The sequence below is a fragment of the Pipra filicauda genome, unplaced genomic scaffold (assembly GCF_003945595.2).
Source record: "Pipra filicauda isolate LSUMZ 115617 unplaced genomic scaffold, ASM394559v2 scaffold162_size1660881_pilon, whole genome shotgun sequence".
Lineage (NCBI taxonomy): Eukaryota > Metazoa > Chordata > Aves > Passeriformes > Pipridae > Pipra > Pipra filicauda.
The window spans coordinates 904,037-928,038 of NW_024104129.1; the positions used below are offsets into that span (position 1 = coordinate 904,037).

The following is a 24,002-nucleotide window of genomic DNA, read 5'->3' on the forward strand; positions in this document are numbered from 1 at the left end:
GAGAAATTAAAGTATGAGATCTATGTTTTAAACACCACAACAGGAAGATCTAGGAGTAGCACCGCCTGTTAAGCAATGGCTCTTATCAGAGCCAGATTTATTCTTGAGGGAAAAAAATGATATGCACATCTAAAATATGACCAGACTACCACATAGCTCAAAAGGTGATTTCCAAAGCCCTTATCAATCACTATATTCCTTACTTTCCTCTAAAATCAAAAAGGTCAAGGTCTGCTCCTTGTAAACGAAATCAAAACTGAATGCTGATAAAACTTCACAAAATACATTTTAATGATTATTACAAAGTTATCACCCTCTTTCTCCTCATTGAGATTGCAACTCAGTGAAATCTCAGCCTATTAAAACAATCTTTAGAAACCCCAAACCCAGAAGCAAAGAAAGAAAATTTTATCGAGTTTTGAAATCTGGTTCATTAGCAAATCTCCTTAGAGTCTGAAGTCTGCTATAAACCCTTTAATCAATAGATTTTTTAGCATAAGATTGGGCAATAATACTGGTTATTTGGCAATGGCTATCTGTAGTTATGCTATTTATTGTCATCTCTACTTTGTGAATCTTGAAGGAAGGAATATCAAAACCAATTATAGAACAAATAACATGTTGATAGTTAATAAAACATAACATTATTCTAATGAGTAGAGCATGAGGGTATCTTCTGTGATAATCAAAGCAATATATTTACTTCGAAAATTCAGTTCAGACTTTTTGTCTTTGTGAATTAGGTCAAAGTTCAACTGCAGGTGTTTTTTTTTTAATAGAACATACTTAGATCATAAAAACCAGTAATCGTGTTTTTATTTCTAGATAATATAAAATGGCAATAACTAAAGTTAAAATTAAACTTGAACATACCGAGGACATAAATAGAGTTAGTTTTTAATGTCAAAACTGAGAACCGGTCTATTAATTTAACAAATAAAGGCAGTCCTAAAATGCAGTATTTTTCTAAGAGAGTTGTTAAGCCTTCCTGCTGCTAACTGCAATGTAATTATAGTCTGAGTACTTCTGGTCTACCACAGTCCTATTTTGTACTGATAGGCAGAACCTGCAATCTTACTATATTCTATGAGCATAAACTTTTCAATATTATACTTTAGAACTACATATAAGTAAATGAAAGGTAAATTTAATTTATATATAATCTTTCATTATTTCATAAGGAATTGCTAACAACTATATTTTTAACAGGAGCTGTATCTGTTTACACATTACACAGACATATAAAACACTGCAAAATTTATGCTGGTAATTTGATTAAATGGCTCCTTTATGACAGTTATTTGTACCTTCAAAAGTTGTGCTTGAAATTCTAGAACTTAGCACCTGCTTTTTAAAGAACTAATGAGTTGAAATTCCACTAAAATTTATTTAGAATAATTACTGAGACGAGCTAAAGAGAAAATCAATTATTGTCAGAAAAAAAAGCATATTTATATTTTTAGATAATATAAAAGAGAAACAAACCAAATGCATCATATATGATGCATGATTTTATGGGAAGTTGCACAATATTGTGCTAAATATGAACAGTGCAGGAAAATGATTCAAAATTTTTTTTGCAACCAGATGTAACTGTGCAGGCAAAAGAAATCCTTAATATGGGAATTCTTTAATTCCTTTCCCATTTCCTTTATAACATTCTTTTTCACATGATTCTATTTGGGATTGTTAAGTGTGAAAGCAAAGAGTTAGATGGATGGCTGGGGCGAAGAGTGCATCTTCTCCGTGGCCTTGGTCCCTTCCCCCACGCTATGAAGCCGACAGACAGATGTGCAGAGCTACAGCGTGGCTCACCCTGTAAGAGCTGCAGTGACCAGGCTGGTTATGTGCTGTGCTGTGTTAACCTCTCATCCTCTTCCCAGATATTCAGGACGAAGGATACCTGCTGCTCTGGGACTCAGCCAAGCTCAGTCCAAATCCTCCCCCTTCAAGCTGCTATCAAAGCAGTAACAACCACACTGGCTGTGACACCAAGGCACAGGTCCAGCGCACGCTGAAGAGCCCAGCTGACCTTGTTCAGCTGTCTTAGAGCTGCTTATCCCTTCTCTCTGCCCCTCGTTGTTGATACCATAGTGCACCAAATGAATAGGGCTCTACCTCTGAGACAAGTCCTCTTTTCTTTCTTGAGTACTGTTTCTCCTCTTTCAGTGTGCTCAGCAATATTCCCTGTGCTGCTGCCACTTCTTACTTCTCCAGCTGTCCTAACCTGCTACATGGAGTTGCAAATAATGAGCTGTACTTCTGGAGTACTGTGCATCTTATTAGTTACCTATGTCTTGGAGTCAGAGAAAACATTTCTTTCCTGTTGGGCACAGCTGTAATTGAGAATACTAAGATTTCAAAATCTAATATTAAAGAGATAGCAGGAATAGGTCACCTACTGCAGCTTAAGACATTTTTCCTTCAAATACAGGTTAAGAGGCGTTAGTGGACCTGGATCCTTCAGTGGTATAGCTGACTGTCTGCACTGTTTCCTGAGCATGGAAAGCTATGTCCCCCCTCATTCAGTGTAGGCAGATATGGCTGACAACACAGAACAGTCCATTTTAGATACTGGATGCAACAATGCCCTCCTTGTTCTTGTAACTTCGAAGACTATGGATGAACCTAAACTTTGATAAGGACAAGATGGGGAAACCTTGGTTTATCTCTGCCAAGTGGCAGGACTGTTGAAGCCTGCACTGGACACAGTCTGAAGGATTTAGGAGACAGATGTTCTTGGCCAGTCTCAAATCAGTGTCACTGAAGAAATCCCACCTTGAATGGGAAAGTTCACATCCTGTCCATGACAGTTTAGATGAACAAAAACAAAAAAAGCCTTCCTTTACTGTGCATTACTTAAATTATGCATCTGGAATTTCTTGAAAGGGTTATTAATTATTTCAATCAGTCATACATTTTAATTTTGACCTTTCCCTCATACACCATGAAATCTCAACCAACAGACCACAGCATACAGAACTAGGAACAGTAGGAATCTAACTACAGAGCAAAAATGTTATTCAGAATTCAAGCTAGACTTGTTGCATCTTAAAATGAATACTTAAAAAAAAAATCTAAATAGTTTAAAGGTTAATTCCTTCTGCTAACAGCTAACATAGTATAACAAGTATATATTTTTTTATCCTTTGATTCAAATATATATATATTCTTCAATTCAAATATACATATTCATTTCAACTGATCAATCTCTCATTAATCTTATTAAAACAAAAAGAAGTATGCTATTCTTATAATTAATTTCATATTCCTAACAACAACTTCATAGAAGCACACCTTAACATCCTGAAAATGAAAGCTTATGGAAAGTTGATGGTTCTATCATTTCCCTTTCATGTTTTTCTTTTCATGACTATTGAAGAAGATTCCTCGACTCAGCATACTAAACCAGCAATTAAAGTCGTGTTTCATCCACTATGGATCTCTTACACAAGTCATTAGCAACCTTAATTGCTAATCATAAAATATGTGGTTCTAAAGGACTATGTCAGAGAAGCTGTGCTCACTTAGCTGAAGAGAAGATTTACATCTTCATTTACAAGAGTATGAAAATATATAAATTAATATGATTAAAAAGTACATTGTAAGACCACATCTTAGCTGGTGTTATAGGTAGTCTTAGGTCCTTGCTCTCAAATGTAAACAAAACCAAACTCACAAGTAATCTCCATGCCTACAATGAGAAACAAATTTGCATGCTAGATCTTTTTCTTAACTAAACTTACTATCCACACATTATTATCTCAAGTGTGTAAAAGGTTAAGGAGTTAAAATCAAAGCAAGCATTGCCACAGAATCTAGAAGATTCTGTTCAACTCAATAAACAAACATCTTATTTTTGTAATACCTTTTTATGCTGAACTGTCTCAAAATGCTTCAAAATTACATGCATGTGAAATAGAAGTTAAGGTACTGATACAGAATATTCAATACTCAAGAAAGAAGACATCTTTCAAAAGTACCCAGGTCAGGGCAGTTCCAAGCACAAGAACAGGATGGGAGGAGAATGGATTGAGAGTAGCCCTGGAGAGAAAAACTTGGGGGTGTTTGTAGGCAAAAAGCTCAACATACACTTGCACAAAAAGTGGCAATGTGTGCTTGTAGCACAGAAAGCCAAACATATCATGGGCTGCACCAAAAGAAAGGTGGCCAGCAGGTTAAAGGAAGGTCATTCTGCCGCTCTACTCTGTTCTCCTGAGACCCCATCCGGAGCAGTGCCTCCAGGTCTGGAGTTTTCAGCACAGGAAGGATACAGACTTGTTGGAATGAGTCCAGGGGAAAGCCACTAAGTTGATCACAGGGCTGGAGCACCTCTCCTATGATGACAGGCTGAGAGAGTTGGGGTTGTTCAGTTTGCAGAAGAGAAGGCTCTGGAGAAACCTTAGAGCACCTTCCAGTACATCAAGGGGGCTACAAGACATCTGGAGAGGGACCTTTTACAAGGGCAAGTAGTAACAGAACAAGGGGGAATGACCTAAACCTGAAGGAGGGTAGGTTTAGATTAGATATTCAGAAGAAATTCTTTACAGTGAAGGTGGTGAGGCACTGGAACAGGTTGCCAAGAGAAGCTGTGGATGCCCTATCCCTGGAAGTGTTCAAGGCCAGGATGGATGGGACTCTAGTGGAAAGTTCCCTGCCCATGGCAGGGGGCATAGAGCTAGATGATCTTTAAGGTCCCTTCCATCCAAAACCATTTGATGATTCTAAGATACTTGAACACTTATCTAAATTCATACTTAAATCAGACAAACAAAACCAGTCTGAGGTCCTTTCTCACATTTAAACTAGAAAAAAAAGAGCTTCCATTTTACATATCTCATATGAAAACTGAATATCCCAGGAAGCATCCAGAAAGGTTTCACAGTACTCCAGTTGCTACAGCTCAGAGCAGAATGGCCCTGAACCACTGTGATTATCATTTTTTGCCGTATTGTTTTATGAAATATTGTTGTATTGATGGTATTTGGAGATATGTGTACTTCTTATGAACCAAAATATAAATCATAACAATAATTAAAAAAGCCCAGGTATATCACTTGCCATTAGTTCCATGTAAAACACAACAAACAAACAAAAACAGATGCAACTATCCAGAGCATAAAATAGTCATGAAGATCAGTTGTCATTCTATTAAAAGAAAATCCAAACAAAACCCATCCAAACATAGAATGTACTGTACCAATTAAGACTGCATCTATTACAGCAGCATGTAATTTCTGAAATTACTTGCCAATGAGTAAGTTACTGCATTCTATCTATTTTTTTCTGTAGTCAAGCAAGATCAAAATATTTGTACAGCAGATTCCAAAGGAAAATTTACAATTCTGCCTCTCCATAAAGTTCATATGCTACCCACTCTTCTTGGTTTGGTTTTCCTGACCATAATCTAGCAATGCATTTTAAAGGGAACAGCTTTTACAGCTACAAATTCGCACATATTTCATTTCCTTATCTACAACGACTTAGATTTTAACACTGTGGTATGAATAGCTAAAAGCTCAGCAAAAAAAAAAAAACCTAGAAAGAAAATCATAAAATACCAATTGAATATAATGAATCAGAAGGACGAGAGTGTACAAAAATTTTATGTATTTTGGACTTAAACTAATTAGTATGTTTTGACAAAAAGGTATTTCACACTGTAAAATTGTCGGTGTAAAATCTCATCTTGTTTTAGAGAAACCATCTATTAAGGATGGCTGATGCAAAATTGCCTGTATATGTAAGCTAAATAGTATTGTCTCAGATATAAAACTTTTACAACCAATAAAGAGTCCACAATGCAGTGGCTACTTAAACTAGTGTATTTTTAGAAGTAAAACAAGTAGTCCTAAACACAATTCAAATTGAATACTGTCGGTATCCCAGGGATATAGGATTGAAAGAGGTCATTTCCATTCATCATCATGGCTAGGCTTTGCGAACGAAGATTTGGGAAGGCTCTATCCACATTTGTTACAGGCACACTGGTGGTTTATGAGGCCAATACGAGACAGACTTATCCGATTGCAAAAGGCACAGCAGAAAGACTCCTTAGATGGTGTATTCTGCAAGACACGTTTCTTTCTGCGTTGCCTTTTCTCCTCGAGAGTGATCCTGCGTGTGCTCTCAAAGGAGACAGCTGCGTTATAGATGGTGTGCCTCCAGGCCTCCCGATTGGAGGCCAGAGTAGACCAGTTATGGTGATCAACCATTTGCATTACATTGCTCAATCACCACCACATCAAGCCATATATTGGTGCTTTGTTCTGTATAATAAACAACCAATCCCCACTTGCCATTTCAAAGCCCTGTAAAGCTTCTGTGCACCTCTACAGTCTTAAGGACAACAATATAGAGAACAAACGACTTGCCAGTGGAAGAGAAGAGCCAAAGCACCTTCATGAAGATATTCCAGCTAAAGGAAAGGACAGATAAAGAACCTGCTCAAGTCTTAGGTCTCTACATTGGCAGGGAATCTGACAACTGAAAATTTCCAAGTTAACCTGAGAAGCCTTGCAAAAATCAATAAGAAGTAATCAAAAAATTCTTTAATCTCTGAGGAGAACACCACAGTTCACATTAAGAAATCCTTTAAGCTTCCTTGGTGAGCACAGCACGCAGGTACAAGAGCACAAGACGGGATCATCCAAGCTGTACAAGTTTTCCCAAGATACAAAACCAACAACATCCCCACAGATTTCTATCCACTTCTTGATTCCTTAACAGAAAAATATATGATATAGATTGCTTCATTCAGAGAGAAATTCCAAAAGTGCATTCATAGACAATCAGACCGAAGTATCAATTCAAATTAACACAATATAATTCAATTCCATGCTATTAGATAAGAATGAAAATATTCTAAAACAGAATAAATACCATGCAAGAAACATGATTAACAACTATGCTCAAGACATCTTTTAATTTGTTTGGGGACAACAAAAAACCCAAACCAGGATTAATCTTAGTGTATCACACAATAACATAAATTTATTGAGCTTTGTCAGAAAATATATACTGCTCTTTACTTCCTGACATTTTACATAGAAAGTGCTTCCCTTTATCTAGTGGTTTATAAATCAAAGTGAAATAATTTATATACTTTTGATCTTTCACCAAAATTATGTTATGACTTAAATCTTTACCCTCATTAAAAAGCAATACAAATGCATTCAGGAAGATAATCATATTCCCTCTCAAGCTTTTTGCTTCACAAGGTTAAATAAGCAACATTCTTTTAATACTCTCTGCTAGGACCAGCTTTTCATTTCCCAGTCTACTGCTGTTAAACACAATTCTAAAGAAATTACATAAAACCCAAACACATAATTCTCATGCAAGTCCCAGAGAGATGCCATTTTTCAAAAGCACACAGACAAAGAATATATTACTGGGACCACGGGAAAATAATAACTCTAAACGGAAGCCCTGAGGTATGCACAAATATCCTAAGGCCCTGGACTTCTAAGACAATTAAAATACTATCACATTTTCTTTATATAATATTTGTCTTACTTACGTATCATTATACTGACAAAACCAGAAATCTACAACTTAACTTTGACCAGTCAGAATTTGAGATCAAATTTCTATATAAGATGATAAATACCTCTATGTTCATAGCAACTATGAGTTCGCAAAACAACAGTTGAATGCAGGGTTTATTCTTTGCTTATCTATGAAAGAACAGCCTCCAGACACAAACATGAGAGAACTAAATGTCTTTTCTGTACAGTGGGTGACAATGGGGTAGGTTAATCTTTTCTGACTGCTCATTTTCAAGACTTCCAAAATTAAACTCCTAAAAGCGCTTAGGCCATGAGTACCTCTTCTTGGCAATCCTGGTCCACACACGTAAGGAAATAACAAGTTTACACTTTAAAACTTCAAAAGAATCTGCATGTTGAAAGCAGTGGACTCTGTCATGGTATCAATACCAACAGAGCAGTTTGGCAAAGGAACACTGACAATTGCACAGCAGCTCCCAATCAGTCATCCAAGATCAAGCAAGCCAAAGTCCTTAATTCTCCCACTACATAAGAACAAATATTACTAATACCAGGGAAAATCAATACAGAGGGAGAAATCCTGTTTTCATAACAACAGTTTTATCATGTGACAATTAGCATTACATAAACTAAATATGAATAATACTTTGCAGTATTTCTCCCTGGTGTTGGGTTCTTACACCCACTGGGTTTCGTAAAAATTCAAACTGCACTAAGAAAAGGTTTGTTGCCTTCAGAGATTCAGAGAAAAGCCTCAAAAAATCTGTCTGAAGGGGTTATCCAAAGAATCAAAACCACACATAAACCAAATGGGCTTTAAGGACAACATTATACTCAAATTCATTTTCTTTGGAGAATTGGACTTTCGACAAAATTATTTCTTTTATAATGAATAAAATGCCATTGTTTTTAAATAAATGAATGTGATCAAAAGGTGTTTAAGGGTATGGCCAAAACTGTACCAACAATTCTAATGGATAAACACTTCAAGTGATGCATTACGTGGTATAACATAAGTGTTTGATGGTCTGGTTACCGATGGTGATGACATCCCCCATCTCTTCCTTAGCAGGCAGACGAGAGGAAGAATTCCTGTTATCACAACAATCTCCTAGAAAGGAAACTATAGCACAGCTTGGAAGATGTGGTCTTTTCTCACAGAAGAGAGTAAAGACGTCAGCTCCATGAAATATATCTTCCAGAGGTATATTACTGCTGGCTGAAATTGCCAGCTTTAACAGGCTTGCCTGTTCGCTTTAACAGGCTTGCCTGTGAGCTGGCAATTACAAAGCAGCTCCATCCTATGCTCCATCATCTTTTCTCGGGGATGGCAATATTTAAGAAAGGATGTGGTAGAGAACAACAGCTATAAAGGATTTCAGGTGCCCCTGTTTAACCTGCTGACCTATGCGGATCAGCACCTGAAACTAAGCAAGATGTGTAAGAATTGTGAGGAAAAAAAAGTTAACACAAAGCTTTAGTGAATCAGCTCCTGAGGAGTGGATGCAACTACTGTAATTTGCTCAGCTAACAGCAAGAAAATGCTACTGTGAAGAAAATGAATTAGGATGGGATAAATGGGAGCTCTTACTATATTTGCAAAGGGATATCTAATGCAAAAAAACACTACAGAGAGCAAATGAGCTGTCATTTGCAAAGACTTCACTCTTTATGGCAATTGAAAGAGCTAACTAGGAGGCTGCAACAGTAATAGTAAATCTGCTATAATGGCATTTCTGGAAAAAATTTAAATCTGAGTTGTTTACAAGTAGATGACAAAACAATAGGCATTTCAGTTCTTGTTATTCTTACTGTCTTTTAGTTGCAATAAGACAATTTTGTTGTAAGATAGCAAAATCTACATGCACCAGCATTTAGGAAACCATAAGAGAGAACAGAAAATTGAAAGAAAGAAAATTAATCCTCCTCCATCTGCTTGTCTCAAAGAAGGGCATATGTCATTTCATCCTATTATTCAGCTCATACTCCAAAAGCTTCTAGGTCCTCTTTGTTCTCTTATCAGTAGTTTTGATTGAGTTTGGTTGTCAAGTGTACAGGCTCCTGTGATTTTAGTCTTCTCCAGGGTTACACACTGATAAGGCCAATAACTGACATCATTATGCAGCAGTTTCTGCTGAAGAAATAACATGGAAAGAAAACAGTTTTCTTTGTAGAGAGATGTCTTCAGTGACAGCTCTGAATTACTAACTAAATGGAAGCCCCGCCAGTGCATTTAGTTTAGCAGGTCACTTAAATTGCTCACGACAAACAAGAATTCTTTCTTTGTTCAAGAACATACTTTTATATTGAAATGCAGAAATTTCTTCACGGTATTTACTGAAAATAAATAAAAATACTTGTTGATGAGAGAAAAATACCTTACAGGAATCAGAAAATGCTTTTTCTAGAAACTTACAGGACAATAAAATCAGATTTTCATTGTGTGGAAGATTTGATTTATAACTTGGATACTAACAGCAGCTCTGTGAAGTACAAGCCATAAAGAAAGGCTTACAGGAAATCTCTCCAGATTATACACACTCGGCATCACATCCTTCCCTTCTTTTAGCAGGAGCCAGACCAAACACAAGTCTTGACAACACGTGAAGATTAGGGGGGACCCCAATTCTACAATGTGTCCCTCCCAGCCCGCTAAACGCGCTGCTGGATCTGGAAGGAGTTTAGTCCCAGCATCCTCAGAGCTGCAGAGCTTTGAACAGAAAATATACATATATTTCTTTTTACTTCATACAGGCTTCCACAACAAGGAAGGACACAACTCATAGGCAGAACAAAATGAACCTGCTTCTAGAGTTCAATTATGTTATCATACATGGTGACAAAAATTCAAAATAATACGGAGAAAAAGCAGCGAGTACTCAACAACTATTGACCCTTTTTAAAGAAAATAGTGCTTTTCCTCTGCTACTAGGCTTTACAGAGAATCACAATTTTAGACATCTTTTACCACAGCGGTGTTGTTCTCACACTGTGTTCTCAGTTGGTAAGGATAACTAAAAACTACTAGACACCAGAATGTTTAGGAGGCATTTGTGTAAAGGCAAAAACATTATGCATGTTTTAGAATGATGATTGTTATTTCAAAATTATACTCTAAAGCCAAATCATTCTCTAATTGTTTCAACAACTGTGAGAGCCTCAGATGTCTTCTGTACCTATATACTATAGCAACCATGTATGTCAGTGGCAGTATTATTTGTCAGATACACAACACAAATTTGGGATAAGAGATTTAGCTGTTACTCATATGAGGGTAAATAGAGTTGCTAAAGATGCACTGTAAGAAGAACTACAAAAATCCAAACCACGGTATTCCTGAAGATATAAAGAATACACATGGCTAAATACAGATTCTTTGGATGAAAGAAAAATAAAAACTCTCATTACAGTCTCAGTATAACTGTTGTCCTCATGTGATTAATAGCTAAATCTTTTATTTGGCAAAACACGCCTGTATGTTTGTATAATCATTGAAATAGAGTTCTGTGTGACTATATCTGAAACTTGTAATGGTTCTTTATCACTAGAATTAATTTCACTTGATATATATATATAGACTTTATATATATACAAGCAAGCACATGTGAAGCTTCAAGTATTGCTCTTCAGCTCAGGAATAAGTTGTTATCCATCACTAAATATCTTATGTGTGAATGCTTTAGGATCCCATCAGAATATCTGGACCCAAAAATTAGAGTTTCCGTAACACTGTTCAAAAAGAAACCTCCTTTAAAACAGCAATGATTACACTACATGCAGTCCAGGCCAGTCTCACTAATTCAAAATTTGCATTTGCTATTCATTTTTGTTGCTACATCTGGGCCGATTTATTGGGTGGCAGTTCATTCTGCAAGGACAAGTCTCAACAAAAACAATCACAGAAGGGACATACAGTCATATTAAATATTTTCCTGCAATTAAAACAACAATGACATTAACAAAAATGAAAAAGAGCACTTCATCTAGCACAAATTTCACCAGGCAATCTCCATTAAATATTGAGAATTCATTCCTGAGGCATATAGGAATAGCTGACCAATTACACCATAAGGTTAATAGGTTCAATCTAATTACATTCAAAATATGTAATTTTCAGGGAGTATAACGAAATAAAGACTTTTGTAAACTGCAGAACTTTGCAGATATGCAACACTAGGTAGTCAGCTTTACAAGACGGAAGAGTTAGGATCCCAGTGTTTTTATGGTACCCAGAGTTCAAGACAGAAATTATTACTGTGTCATTATTACTGGAATGATCTCTGAAGCTGTACTTTCAGGTAACTCTCCATGTCCTCTCTGTTTTGTAATCTTTCCTATTTCCTTCTTCAAGAAATTCTGATTCTGAAGAAACTGGTCCCTTGGTCAGGAACCAAGTGATATGTTGGTAATATCCTTTTTTTAGGTTGCTCTGCTAATTAGTCACTATGCAAAATGGGTAGTAATTGAAAGGTTTAAAACCAATCAATTATTGGCAAGAATATACAGAACACATAGTATGATTTTACAGAATAATTGTAAGTAAAATAAAAATGCATTCTAGGTTACACTCAGTTACAGTAAAAGGCTAAAATTCATTACTAACCAAGAGTTAAAGTTATCTTCCTATTACAACCACAAGGATACATTTCCCACAGAAAAAAAAAACAAACAAACAACACAAACAAACTGTATTCAAATCTGTGACACTAAATTCCTTAAACTCAAATAATAAGAACAGAGTTGCACATAAAGGCAAGGGCTTGGGATTCTCTTGAGAGTCAAATAAGTGTCCCAAAGAAGGAAGGCTTGCTAAAGGAGCAGATATTTTTTCCATGAAAACATTCAGAATGTAAAGGGATCTTGCAAGCAATATGAACTGTATAAACACTATGGTCCACAGTTTTTCTCCCCACAACAGCAAGTTTTACAAGTGGAAGTACGTTCAGTATCTCTTTCCCTCTATTAAGCAGTCTCCACTGGATTTGCCCCTGGATGCTGCAGAGCTTCCATCCCTCCTCCTTACTGGCAACATCTCTGGTAACAATCACTGCAAGAAACAAGACTCAGGCTTTCAGGAGACATTCAAATCTTCAAGGAAGTCTTTACAGAATATTTAATATTCGGACCATTAAATGTAGGGTTTCTGTCAGTGCCATGTTCCTTAGTAATTAGTGGAGTGAAATAAATATTTGCAGAGGGTAGGGCGAGATCAGAAGTGACTGATTCACACTTATGTCTTTCCACTGACTGCAAATGTAATTTAAAAGTGACTTTATTTCTAATTTAGACCTGACTCACAGGATTCGCTTTCTTTCATTAAACCTTAAGCCTAGGTATATAATGTAACACATTTTCAATCTCACTGGTCTCTGTAACATGAATCATATCTACATATAGTATTTGCACTGAACCATGCACCTGGTTAACACCTTTTTTGTTACTTAGAAGATTAATATTGAAAAATAAGGAAGACATATTAGATAATATCACACAGAATTGATTTAGAAAATAGAAATGACTGCTCACATTGTCATATAGTTGCTTTGTTTTGGTTTTTTTGAAGGACACAGAGAAACATTAGAGCTAGAACTCTGTCCTACTAATATATGGTATAATGAACTCAATTGTCAAATACACTAAATCTGTTACTAAAAATTTTGTTCTGCAAGAAAGAAGGGGTAGAAGTTAATGAATTGCAGTGTATTGTATCCAAGCACAAATCTGCACTTTCAGTGCTTACGTTTGAAATTTTTAATTTGATGTATCATCTAGAATTGCAACATAATCCCTATCACAAAAGCCAACTATTCATATAGGAACTAATTTGGAGCTAACTGAAGAAAAATCTGATGAAATCCAATGTTTGAAATGGCATGAACATTCACATGGAAGGAAACACAGAATATTCAAGATTATAAATTACTATATCCCTTTTTGAAGATTTTTGTTTCAAACAGTAAACAAATGTAAAAGTATTACACATTGATACTAGGGTGTAATGAGTCAAAATATGTCTCCAAACTGTTCTGACAAGAGACATAAGTTCTTAAGACCTTTGCTCTTCAAGCATACTCCCATCTACTTGCAAGAAAGAGTAGCTGGCAATCACTGCAAAACACTTCTTACATTTTACACATTTCCTCTAGAAAGAGTCACTGCAGCTTTTACAGTGAAGTACCTTTTTCCCTTTTAGATGCTCTCACCTAATGTGCTGAGGTAGAAGGAACTTTCTACTATGTCCCAGTACCTTGATTTTCAGATTTGTTAAACTCCTGAGTAATAAATGACTTGGTAAAAGCCATGTGCCTTGGAATTACACTTAAAAAAGTTTAGAGTAAAAATGAAAATAAAGTTACTAAATCTCAACACTCATAACAAAGATTACAGTTATAAATACTTATAAAAGATGAAGAAATTGAGGAAATATATATATCCTACTTATATCAATATTGTAAGCTAAAGACTCTTGTCCTATTTCTCATCACCAAAGTTTTCAGCTTCCTACTTTTCATGCCGCATTCCAAATAAAAGTTCTGCTGATAAAGTATCTTGACCCTGTGGAGCTAGTCTCCTTCAGGAGGGATTTTGAAAATGTCTTCCTGTTTTGGCAAACCTATTTCATTACAAAAAAAATACAGACAGATTTTCCAAGATAACTCATGGCTGTAGTAATTAGGTATTCCAGGAGTTGGTTTTGCTCAACTGCTTTGGAGAGAGCAGGGCTTTGTTTCACCAACTCCTGTGATTTCTTTGATAATATTAGACTAGTTCATATCACAAAGTAACTTGTGAGTTTCAGCAGCAAATACATATATTTAAGCTACTTGCGATTCAATACCATTGTACTGTAACTTGCAATTTTACTATGTGCAACAGTTCCAAATGTCTCGAGGAGTAAGTATGACTTCTGGGAGAGAACTAGATGGAAAGAGGGCAACAGAAACAGGTGCAGATTCCAAATTCAGATATTACAAAATTTATCTGTGTTACTGTAGTCTATTAAATATTTTTAAAGTGCCAGGCATGAGCATTATTACTATAGACTCTTGGCCTATAAACTCAAGTAAAAGAAAGAAAAAGAGGTGAATTTAGGTGTAAAAATATGCACATGGCTAGCTGTATGAAATGTAAATAAAAGTGGGGCTCTTTTATTTGTTGCTATTTTTTTAATGATTTTCATTCTCAGCTTTGCACATTAAAGCCAAGCTTTGAGAAAAAACTACGTATAAAATAGGAAAAATAGGCCTACAATCTCATCAAAAGAGAAAGGAAAGCCACACTGAAACTTCAGAGATAAGTAAGGGTAGTGTTAGGATTTTTATTTCCTTCTCCATCCTTCTTAGGTCATTTTTAGTGTACTACATAAACTGGTCAGAATCTTGCAGTAACCTTCTAGACAGAGGGCAAGTCCACCTCCTGGTACAAGGCAAGCACCATTAGTTTCTCCAAGTGAAAAGAAGGATGACATACAGTTTATCTTTTATATTTCAGTTGAATATTAAAATTTTGCAATAATAAGTTCTGTGGGACAAAACTTATATTTCTAAGACTGCATGTCAAAACATCTCCATGTTTACTTAACAATATACTCACATGTGAAGTCAAGATATTCATGATAATCAAAACATGCTGAAGTTTTTGACAAAGTTGAGGAGGGTTGTTAAAAGATCAGTTAACCTTTTTCCAGTCACATCATTCTCTGTTCATTAAGCACTTTGCGTGCAAAAATAAAGTCAGTACTTTTATTATTGTAAATTGGCTCTTCAGAACATAAATGATTCAACGATGTTGAATCCCAGCTGTCTGCTACCAGTACTCAGAGATTAAGGAGCAATCTCACTTTAGATTGCTAGCTATGATGTTCAAAGTCTAAAGCAGCAGATTCCAGTTTCTTGCCAACACATGACAATATCTTGAACGTCTTCCAAAAGTGCTCACAGCAGGGAATAAAATCACAGCAATGTTAAAAGACAAGCTCTTTAAAGTTAGAAAGATTTCCATGTTCACTCTCCTTAATTCTTTACAGGTTTTAGTATATTCACAGAAAAGACCCACTTAGGTTCCATACACAGAAAAGTGAGGGTGCAGGGTCCAGAACCACAAAATCAACTACTCATAAAGCTCACAGTGAAGGAGGGCAAACACTCCTCTTAATCAAAAAACTAATCCTTTCAGAAACAATTTTTTTCTTTTAATTTAGAAACATTTATTTTTCCTGCAGTAGTAATGGAAATTAAATTTCTAGCAAAGTACACACCAAGAAGCTAAATTAAAATATATTTATTAGTTACGCCTCATATAATATGAACGGAGAACTCCTGGACTTTCATGCAGAAAAAGTAACTATTTAAAAATTTACATCATAAACTAGGTACAAAATCACAAAAGATTAATGAAACCTGTATTACTGTAGTTCAGTGTAAAAAGATAGAAAAAAATCACATTTCTGATATCTGATATGTTTCTAGAGTAGATAATTGCTAGGAAGGATATCAATATTAAACTTTTTAAATGAAAGCCTGTTACTTATATACACAGCAGTATGAATTGGTCTTCTAAGCATCTTGTTATTCAGCATATAGCTAAATTTTAATAATTTTCATAATGCACAATTGTGCATGCATTCACTTTGGTAATGAGGTCATTAAGGCTTGCTTCCTAGTACCTATCTAAAATAATAATTAAACAATAATTATTTTAAATCAGAATAAAGCACAGTCACTATTCTGAAGATTTTATGGCTCAAGTATAAAACGAGACAACAAATTCACAGAAAAGTAAAAAGAAGCAACAAAAAACTATTCAATGTGACTGTGCTATTAACAGATTCAAGTCTACATGTGAAATCTATTCTGGGCATTGCAAAAAACCCAGAACTTAACAGAAGGATTTAAAGAAAAGTAACTGAATACGTGCATTAGGTGCTCCATTTAAGTAAGGTGGTCGGTCACCTGGGAGACAGCACAGATACTTTCTTGAGAGCTCAAGTGCGTGATGAGGCTCTCTCATCACTGGCTGATAAACTGGTAGTCAGCACCTCAATGCTGAATCTGAGATGACATGCAAGGTGTCAGTATAAGTCCATTAAATGCCTTGAAAGACAAAGTGTCTAAATTTTCCTTAGTGCTATAAAGGAAAGGGAGCTAAGGGAGATGCAAAGCAAGAAAGTAAGAAAGAATGGTGGACTGAAAAATGATCTTTGCAACTTCTTTGCAATCTGGGTGAATGTAATTGAAGTAAAAATGCACTTGTCAAAGAAAAGGACACTGCAGTAATAAAGATGTGAGTTGATGACAGCACAGGTGAAAATGTCTGTTAGACAGACAGAAAAGCCTATATCTTAGAATCATGAATAAGAAAAGACAGATTCCTTACCACAGCATATTGAATATATTTTTACAGCTCAGCTATGTCAACAAAATGATAACTTACTTAAACTAGAAATTTGGACTAAATCTAACAAATAAACCAGTATTGGTCTAAGTATTACTTACTTAATAAGAGTTACTATTAACTTATATTCAATTCGACACCTGAATCTGTCCCTGAAGTCCTGTATCCATACAAATCTCTCAGGTATCTTGTACGTGACACCATTAAACTCAACAGCCATATTTTCTATTAATATTTTAATTCTAAATATGCTCAAAATTGTGCTTGAATATTTTATCACTTAAAAGCATCAACCATTCACATCTCTCAAGAATCCAGGAAAATTTTGGAATTATGGTTGTAAGTAGGAAAATGAATAAAAGTAAATCAAAGTCTAAGACATGCTGATGAGTAGAAAGGTTTTCATTACTTGCATGTTTAATTACTTAAGCTTAGATAGTAGAAACTAAATGAATTTCACATTTTTCATTCACAAGACATACTTTATCACATTTTAAAAAATTGTATTTTTATCTATATTAAACTTACTATCTTTTTTCTTTTTTTTTTAATCTGATACTAATATGGATCCAGTACATTAACACAGAACATTTATACCATCAACAGAAACATCCTAAACCAAGTATGACCTGTGTGATTCTATAAAACATCACACTGGTTACAAAGGAAAATCTGAGGCAGGATCAAAAGGTCTTCCATTTACTGTCTGCACATTTTGTTCCCTGCTCCCCCACATGTGAAGTATAAATTGCTAATCTGAAGTATGAACAGAGCTACAGAACTACCCAAACTAGCTCTCTGTACCCGGGTTTGTAGGGTACCCTGTCTAGGTAAAGAAGACTCTTCCTAGAAGTGAGAACTGTGAGAGTATAACAAGCTCTAATGAAAACTAAAAAACCCTCATACTTTTCAATAATATTAACTTTGGATTACATGATAACATGTAGGTTTAGTTTCACTGCTATCAAAAAGTGACACTGTGGAATTTGAAAATTACATGTAATAATTTTTGCCCTCATTACATAGCATTGCATCACACAGCTCATTGTATTAAGTAGTAAATTCCAAAATGGGATCAAAGCTTACTAGAAAGATTAAGCAGCAGGAAATGCAAGCAACTATAAACTCCTAGGAAAACAAAACCATTTGACATTTTCCCCCTCCCCATCTTCCTAAAATCAGATGTTTTCGCTTGGGGCACTGGAGTTTGATATAGTTGCTCTCTGTTGTCCACTGCATTTTACAATAGTCAGGTAAGAACAATTTATAAGGATGTGGAATGGAGAAGTGGTGTGGAATCTTCTCGGAAAAGCCAAGAGGTCCCAGTTTTCATCAGGCAGAAACGTGGGACAACTTCTACACGTAACGCACATCGCTTGACATTATATATATAGAGCATCACCTTGCTCCTCACTCGTCCTTGGTAAAACTTACATTAACCTGCAGATCTCACGTTTCAGATGAGATCTACACTGATATCTTATACTTAACCAAATAAATAGCAGTGAGAGCAATAACTTGTTCAAATTATTCAAAGATGACAACTTCTATCATGACTTATCACCTTACAGTGAAAACATGATTTTTAATGTTATTTGAAACAGGAAAAATATGTCAGAGAATCAACACATTTTTATATGCTTGTGTTGCAAGTCTATATATACACCTGTTTAGGTATATACATGTACATCTATAATATATACATATAATATAGATACATGACTATTTGAACATTGGAGGCCTGAGTTGGAACCTTTATTTCTTCCTCTATTTCCCTCACCAAAACTTTCTTCTGTTGATTTCTTAATATTTAATTCTACAGATACAAACCAAATACCAAGAAATTTTCAGGTCGTATCACTCTATAGTATGAGTCCAGTCAGCCTAACTTCTTTCACTGAAGAATTTCTTTTTCTGCTACACAACGATACACAAAAAGCCCCCAAAGCAAGAATGACATACACATGGTGTCTGTAATAAGGAACTATTATTATTGAGGGACAAAAATTTGGTACATAAGTCAATTAATCTGTTCATATGAGGAAGAATGAACTTCATACTTTTACTGATTGCTTAGTTGCAGCAAGACACACTTATGAGAATGCTCTTAAAATATTTGTTTCCAAACACTATTTTCTACCACTGTCCTGTCTGTAACATTACTGCTAATATACTTCATCAAATAATAGGAATAAAAGTATTGCATAACCAAGTCCTTTAAAACTGGTCTTTGATTCAAAACCTGATCAGTGTCTCATCTGGCATATCGCCACGTCTGATGTTCTGGGGAAATTATTCTGACTTAAAATTCCTGTGAGGTTTGTAATTCTACTGAAAGAGGTCAAATAGACATGTAAAAGAAGAGTAGGAGTTTTCACAGCTAGTAGTAAAGAACCTGGCCCTCTGACTGACAATTAGGAGAGACCTCCTTTATTCCTGTCATACGCAGAAAAACAAATACAACACACACAATGTGCAAGAGAAATTACTGGATGTATATGATTCTTGATACAGTTTATGGTATAAAAATCTTCTGTACAAAATGTACTATAGCTATGACTTCTCAATAATGTGAATTCAGTGCAATCATAGTACTCCAACAGCATACACTGAACTTCCCAATTTTCCAATGTAGTTTAAGTGCTTATTACTTGAGCTACTACTTTGAAGACTAGGCAATGATCTACAGCTATTATTAATGAAGCAGAAGAATAATGGATTTTATTCTTGCCTGTGGGACAGAAGTATCATTTAGAGAATTGATAACACTTTAGTTTAGTCATTTTAAAAGGTCATGTTACACAATAAAGAAGGCCAAGCCATTTAGTGATAACATATGATAGCGATAAAACTAGCACTGGTCTACAGATCCTCAAAATTACTAATTGCATTTCTATATTGTAAGCAAGCTAAAGCAGTCTGATAAATGTATTCCAAGTGTGTTCCTGATTTTTATACTTTAGAGTCTAGTTTACATAGCTTATAAAGAAATTAAACCAAAAAGAAATATCTTAATTATTAAATAAGTAAACAAATCTGAATGCATGTCAGGAGAACAAATCTTCATAGTACTATACTGTGGGATTATTTACTTAAAGCATAGTTGTAATATATTCAGTAGCGAGGGGAAAATTATACTTTTTGGTGCAGGAAAACAACAGGAAAAATTTAACAGAAAGGATTAACAGTGAACAATTGAAGCTGAGAGGCATGGATATCAACATTAAAGTTGTTTTTGATAAAATACCCTAAATTGAGAAAATCTGATAGTGTTAGCAGGTAGTATAAATTAAAGCTGTTATGTTGTGCCCTTAGGGATTAATTTATTGAGAAGATAGGCAACAACAACTAAAGTACTCTGAATAAATCATTTTATGAAGAAAGATAAACTAGATTGAAGTGATGCACAAATTTGCACAATGGTTCATTTGTACAGGGCCGCAGAGTTCAGTCAGATGGAGAGAAAATAAGCTGGTAATGGGCCATTTCCCCAGGGTAGGCAATGGTGTGGGCTTCACAGCATGGGTTGTTTACATTCAGCCTCCAAACAAGACTTTAAAGCCTTTCAGGCATTGAACGCATTATCATAAGATAAAATCCAATATAAACATTTCTATGAAAGTGAACTGTCACCAGTTCACAAAAATAACTGAACTTCTACAGATGTATGCAAATCATCTGCCTACCTCACATAATCAAATCCTCTTCTAAGCAACTTCCTGATATGCTCTTTGCTGGAAAAATGTAAAGTTTTGAAGTGTAGGGGCCTGAAGTCCTTTTACTTCCTACTGAAAAGCAGTCTCCTTATTTTAAGAGACTGCTTGACCAGTTTATTTGAAAGAATGAACATGACCTTGTTAGAGAAAGTTGTTACAGATGAGAAATTATAAATAAATACTTCAGTGATGCATTTAAGATTAAAAAAAATCCAATTACCTTTTCAGAAAATCTCTTTGTGAAATATCACGGTAACAGCACCTCCAGAAATCATCTTCTCAAAGTCTGCCTCAGTTAAAACAAGATTTTTTTTCCCCAGAGTGGACAAAGAAAATACATCTCCTACAGCTTACAGTACATCACTTCAGGCCCAACAGTTTCAGAGCAACTCTAACTAACAGTAAGACATTGTCAGTCTTGTTGCAATTGCTACTATTTGTCTTAAATTCATCCCCAAGAAATGTTAGGAAGGTAAATCTAAGAAATACCACCCTGTGCTTGAAAAAATATTCCCCTCACTTACCTGAAAATCTTTCTCTTCCAGGATCTCTTTCCTCCACCTGACAAGGAAGGCAGCACAGACGTACAAATGGAAGTGAGAAAAACCCTCTGGTTCAGACTAGAAAAAATAAAAATATATCATCCTTTCAATACACAAATAACAATACTTTTGATCACCATATACTCCAAGGGTATTTTTATGACATTCACTACTAACTACAAATGTCAGCTATATCTGTCTCTCTTTGTACCACAAACATGCTTGCATTTCATCTATGCCAAATCTATTAATAGCTATTATCTATAACAGGTATGGAGGTGAGGTATGCATCCATTTCTCACATTTAAATTCATTCTTTACTGACGTGTTTTCCATTTCTGGTGTTACCCATTAGCTTATATATAGCATGAAATATTGTACTGTCCAGCTCAACATTGTGACATGAACATAATGCTTCATCTCCATTATTAGAAGCAAACTCTATTACCAGTAGTAGCTTTTGAACTATAAATTCTGCTACAGGGAATTATAAAGCATTTTAAAAATAAACAACTTGCTCTATATTCAACTGAATTAGAGGTTTTCACTAAAGGAAAAAATCTATTCATTGTAACATGAAACATTTACAATTTACTTTTGCATTCAGATCTGCAGCCTTCAGTTTAGTTCCAGTCAGTAGAATCTGTCACTTTATAAAATTCCCTCTAGAAATCAGTATTTTATAAGTATACCTAAGAGTCCAGAAATATTTGTGATCCTATTTTTAAAAGACATCACTAAGTTTTCTCATACTACCAAATCAATCTTAGCTTTTATTTTCTATACCACTGAGAACTGAAAAAATAATTATGATATTAAATTATCAGTGTGATGACTGAACTAGGGCTATGTAAAATCTCATTTAAAAATTTAAAAATAATAATTATAATATTAAACTACATAATCTGGCAAACGTAGAGATATTTAAATGTTGATATCTATATAATTTACAAGATCTAATTATAGCGCTTTTAAAATATAGCAAGTTTTTTCATATTCTCTGCTGGCATTTCAAAACTGCAGTTTACTCTTTAGAAAAATAGAGTATTCTGACCAAGTATAGTGAACTGAAACAACTTCTTATGTAAAGCATAACACCTATAAAATATCTATTTTATTGCTATTTAACCAAGAAGAACATGGTATTTAAAATATGTGCTAAACTTCCCTGCTATCGTAAGGGGAGAAGGAAAAGTATTCCCCTGCTACTTTTCCTTCTTCTCTACCCTTACCTGATAAAAGAGCAGTTTTGTACAAGAGGTTTGTACAAACACCTTGTTAACAGCTACGGAAACTACAGATCAGCTGGTCCACCAAAGTGGTAAGAATTAAGAAAAGAAATAATGCCAATTATTTGGAGGGAAGATTTAAGTTTAAAAGTGTGCTTGGAACTGAAAATAAGAATTAGCTAATTTTGGAAGCAGAGAAGATATATTTGGGTTATAAAATCCTGTAATACGTTTCCTACTCGAGGAAAACACTCATTGTAAAATGCCAAGAGAGAGAAAGCATATGGTAATTTTAACTAAACTTCTCCCTAGAGTTTGTCTTAACCAGAAAAATCAAAGTAAAGTCCAATTTACAATACTGAACTTAGCATTTTACAGAATCATGTACTCAGTACCATTCTACTTGGGATGGAAAGTTAATATATATAAAAGCATAGAATAGTATCTCAAGAAGACATACTTGTAAGCCAAGTGCTGCTTCCACTTATCATGTCAGACAATAATGTGACAATATTTAAATAATCTAACACAACTCTGAAAAATGCAAGGAGCTAATTCTAAGAAAACAAACCTCCTCCTACCATACTGTGTAAATATTTTCACAGAACAGGAGGTATTTCTTTTAAATTCAGCCTTTGATAATATTTTATAAACTTTCATCTCTAAAATGAGAAAAATATTTTAAAATTTTAAAAGTTAAGTATAAAAACAGTACTTGTGGTCTATTTTTCTCAGCCTGAACTGCAACCTCTTTCTCACTTTTAACATGAATTTTAAAAATGTCCTTTAATCATACATGAAGTTTCTATTATTTTGGTGTGATGGTTTCAGTCTAGGCCTTCCTGGAAACCAGCTTGTAACCAGGAAGGAACTAGGAAGGTGACCAAGGAAGTATTCCATGCTATTCCTTTACGTAACCTAGGGTATAAATAAGGCATTGATAAGATAGTTCGCTCTCTTCCTTTCCGGCGAGGTTCGAGAACGGTGGGTCCCTGTTTCGGTCGGGCTTATCTGGAGCCGAGGCCTACAGTGACTGCTGTTATCTGCCACCCGTGAGGGGAGAGCCAAGGGCCGTGTCTAGCCATCCTGCCTGTTCGAAGGGAAGTGGTGAGATTTTTGCTAATTTGCCTTCGGCTGGTTGTTTGACTTGTGCGGTCCTTGCCCCTTTTTGTCCTTCTCCCTTCCCTTCCCCCCTTCCCCCCCCCCCCAGTGTGTGGTATTCTCCTTTTGTGTATCTGTCTCATATATAAAACATATATATATATATATATATATATATTTGCTATAGCTTTGGCTGCTTGTTTCTTTTTTTCCCTTTTCCCTCTCTGGGAGGCGGGTCCTCGTTGTCAAGTTTCGGGGGACTTGGCGGGAAGCCAGCTCGAAACTTGCACATTTGGGATATACAACATAACCTCATAAGTGACCACCTTTCTTCAAATCTGGAAGGAAACAGGGAAGTAACGTCCAATGAAAACAGACTGTGTTTAAGTCCACAGTCTGTACAAGAAAACATCAACACACTTTCCAGAAGCCCACTCTGAAGTGTGAGCTGTCACCAGTGAAGACCTTCTGACAGAGCAAGAACCAGCCCAGTTCACCATTACGTCATGA

At 35.3% G+C, this 24,002-nt stretch overlaps 1 protein-coding gene across 1 annotated transcript in view; it reads right to left on the reverse strand.

Annotated features, from left to right (window-relative positions):
* TBC1D22A (TBC1 domain family member 22A) overlaps nucleotides 1–24,002 on the reverse strand; it is a 155,310-nt gene that overhangs the window by 8,638 nt on the left and 122,670 nt on the right. The window contains exon 12 of the mRNA XM_027731912.2: nucleotides 21,145–21,240. Coding sequence (XP_027587713.1) covers nucleotides 21,145–21,240 — 96 coding nt within the window. The remainder of the gene's footprint in view (nucleotides 1–21,144; nucleotides 21,241–24,002) is intronic.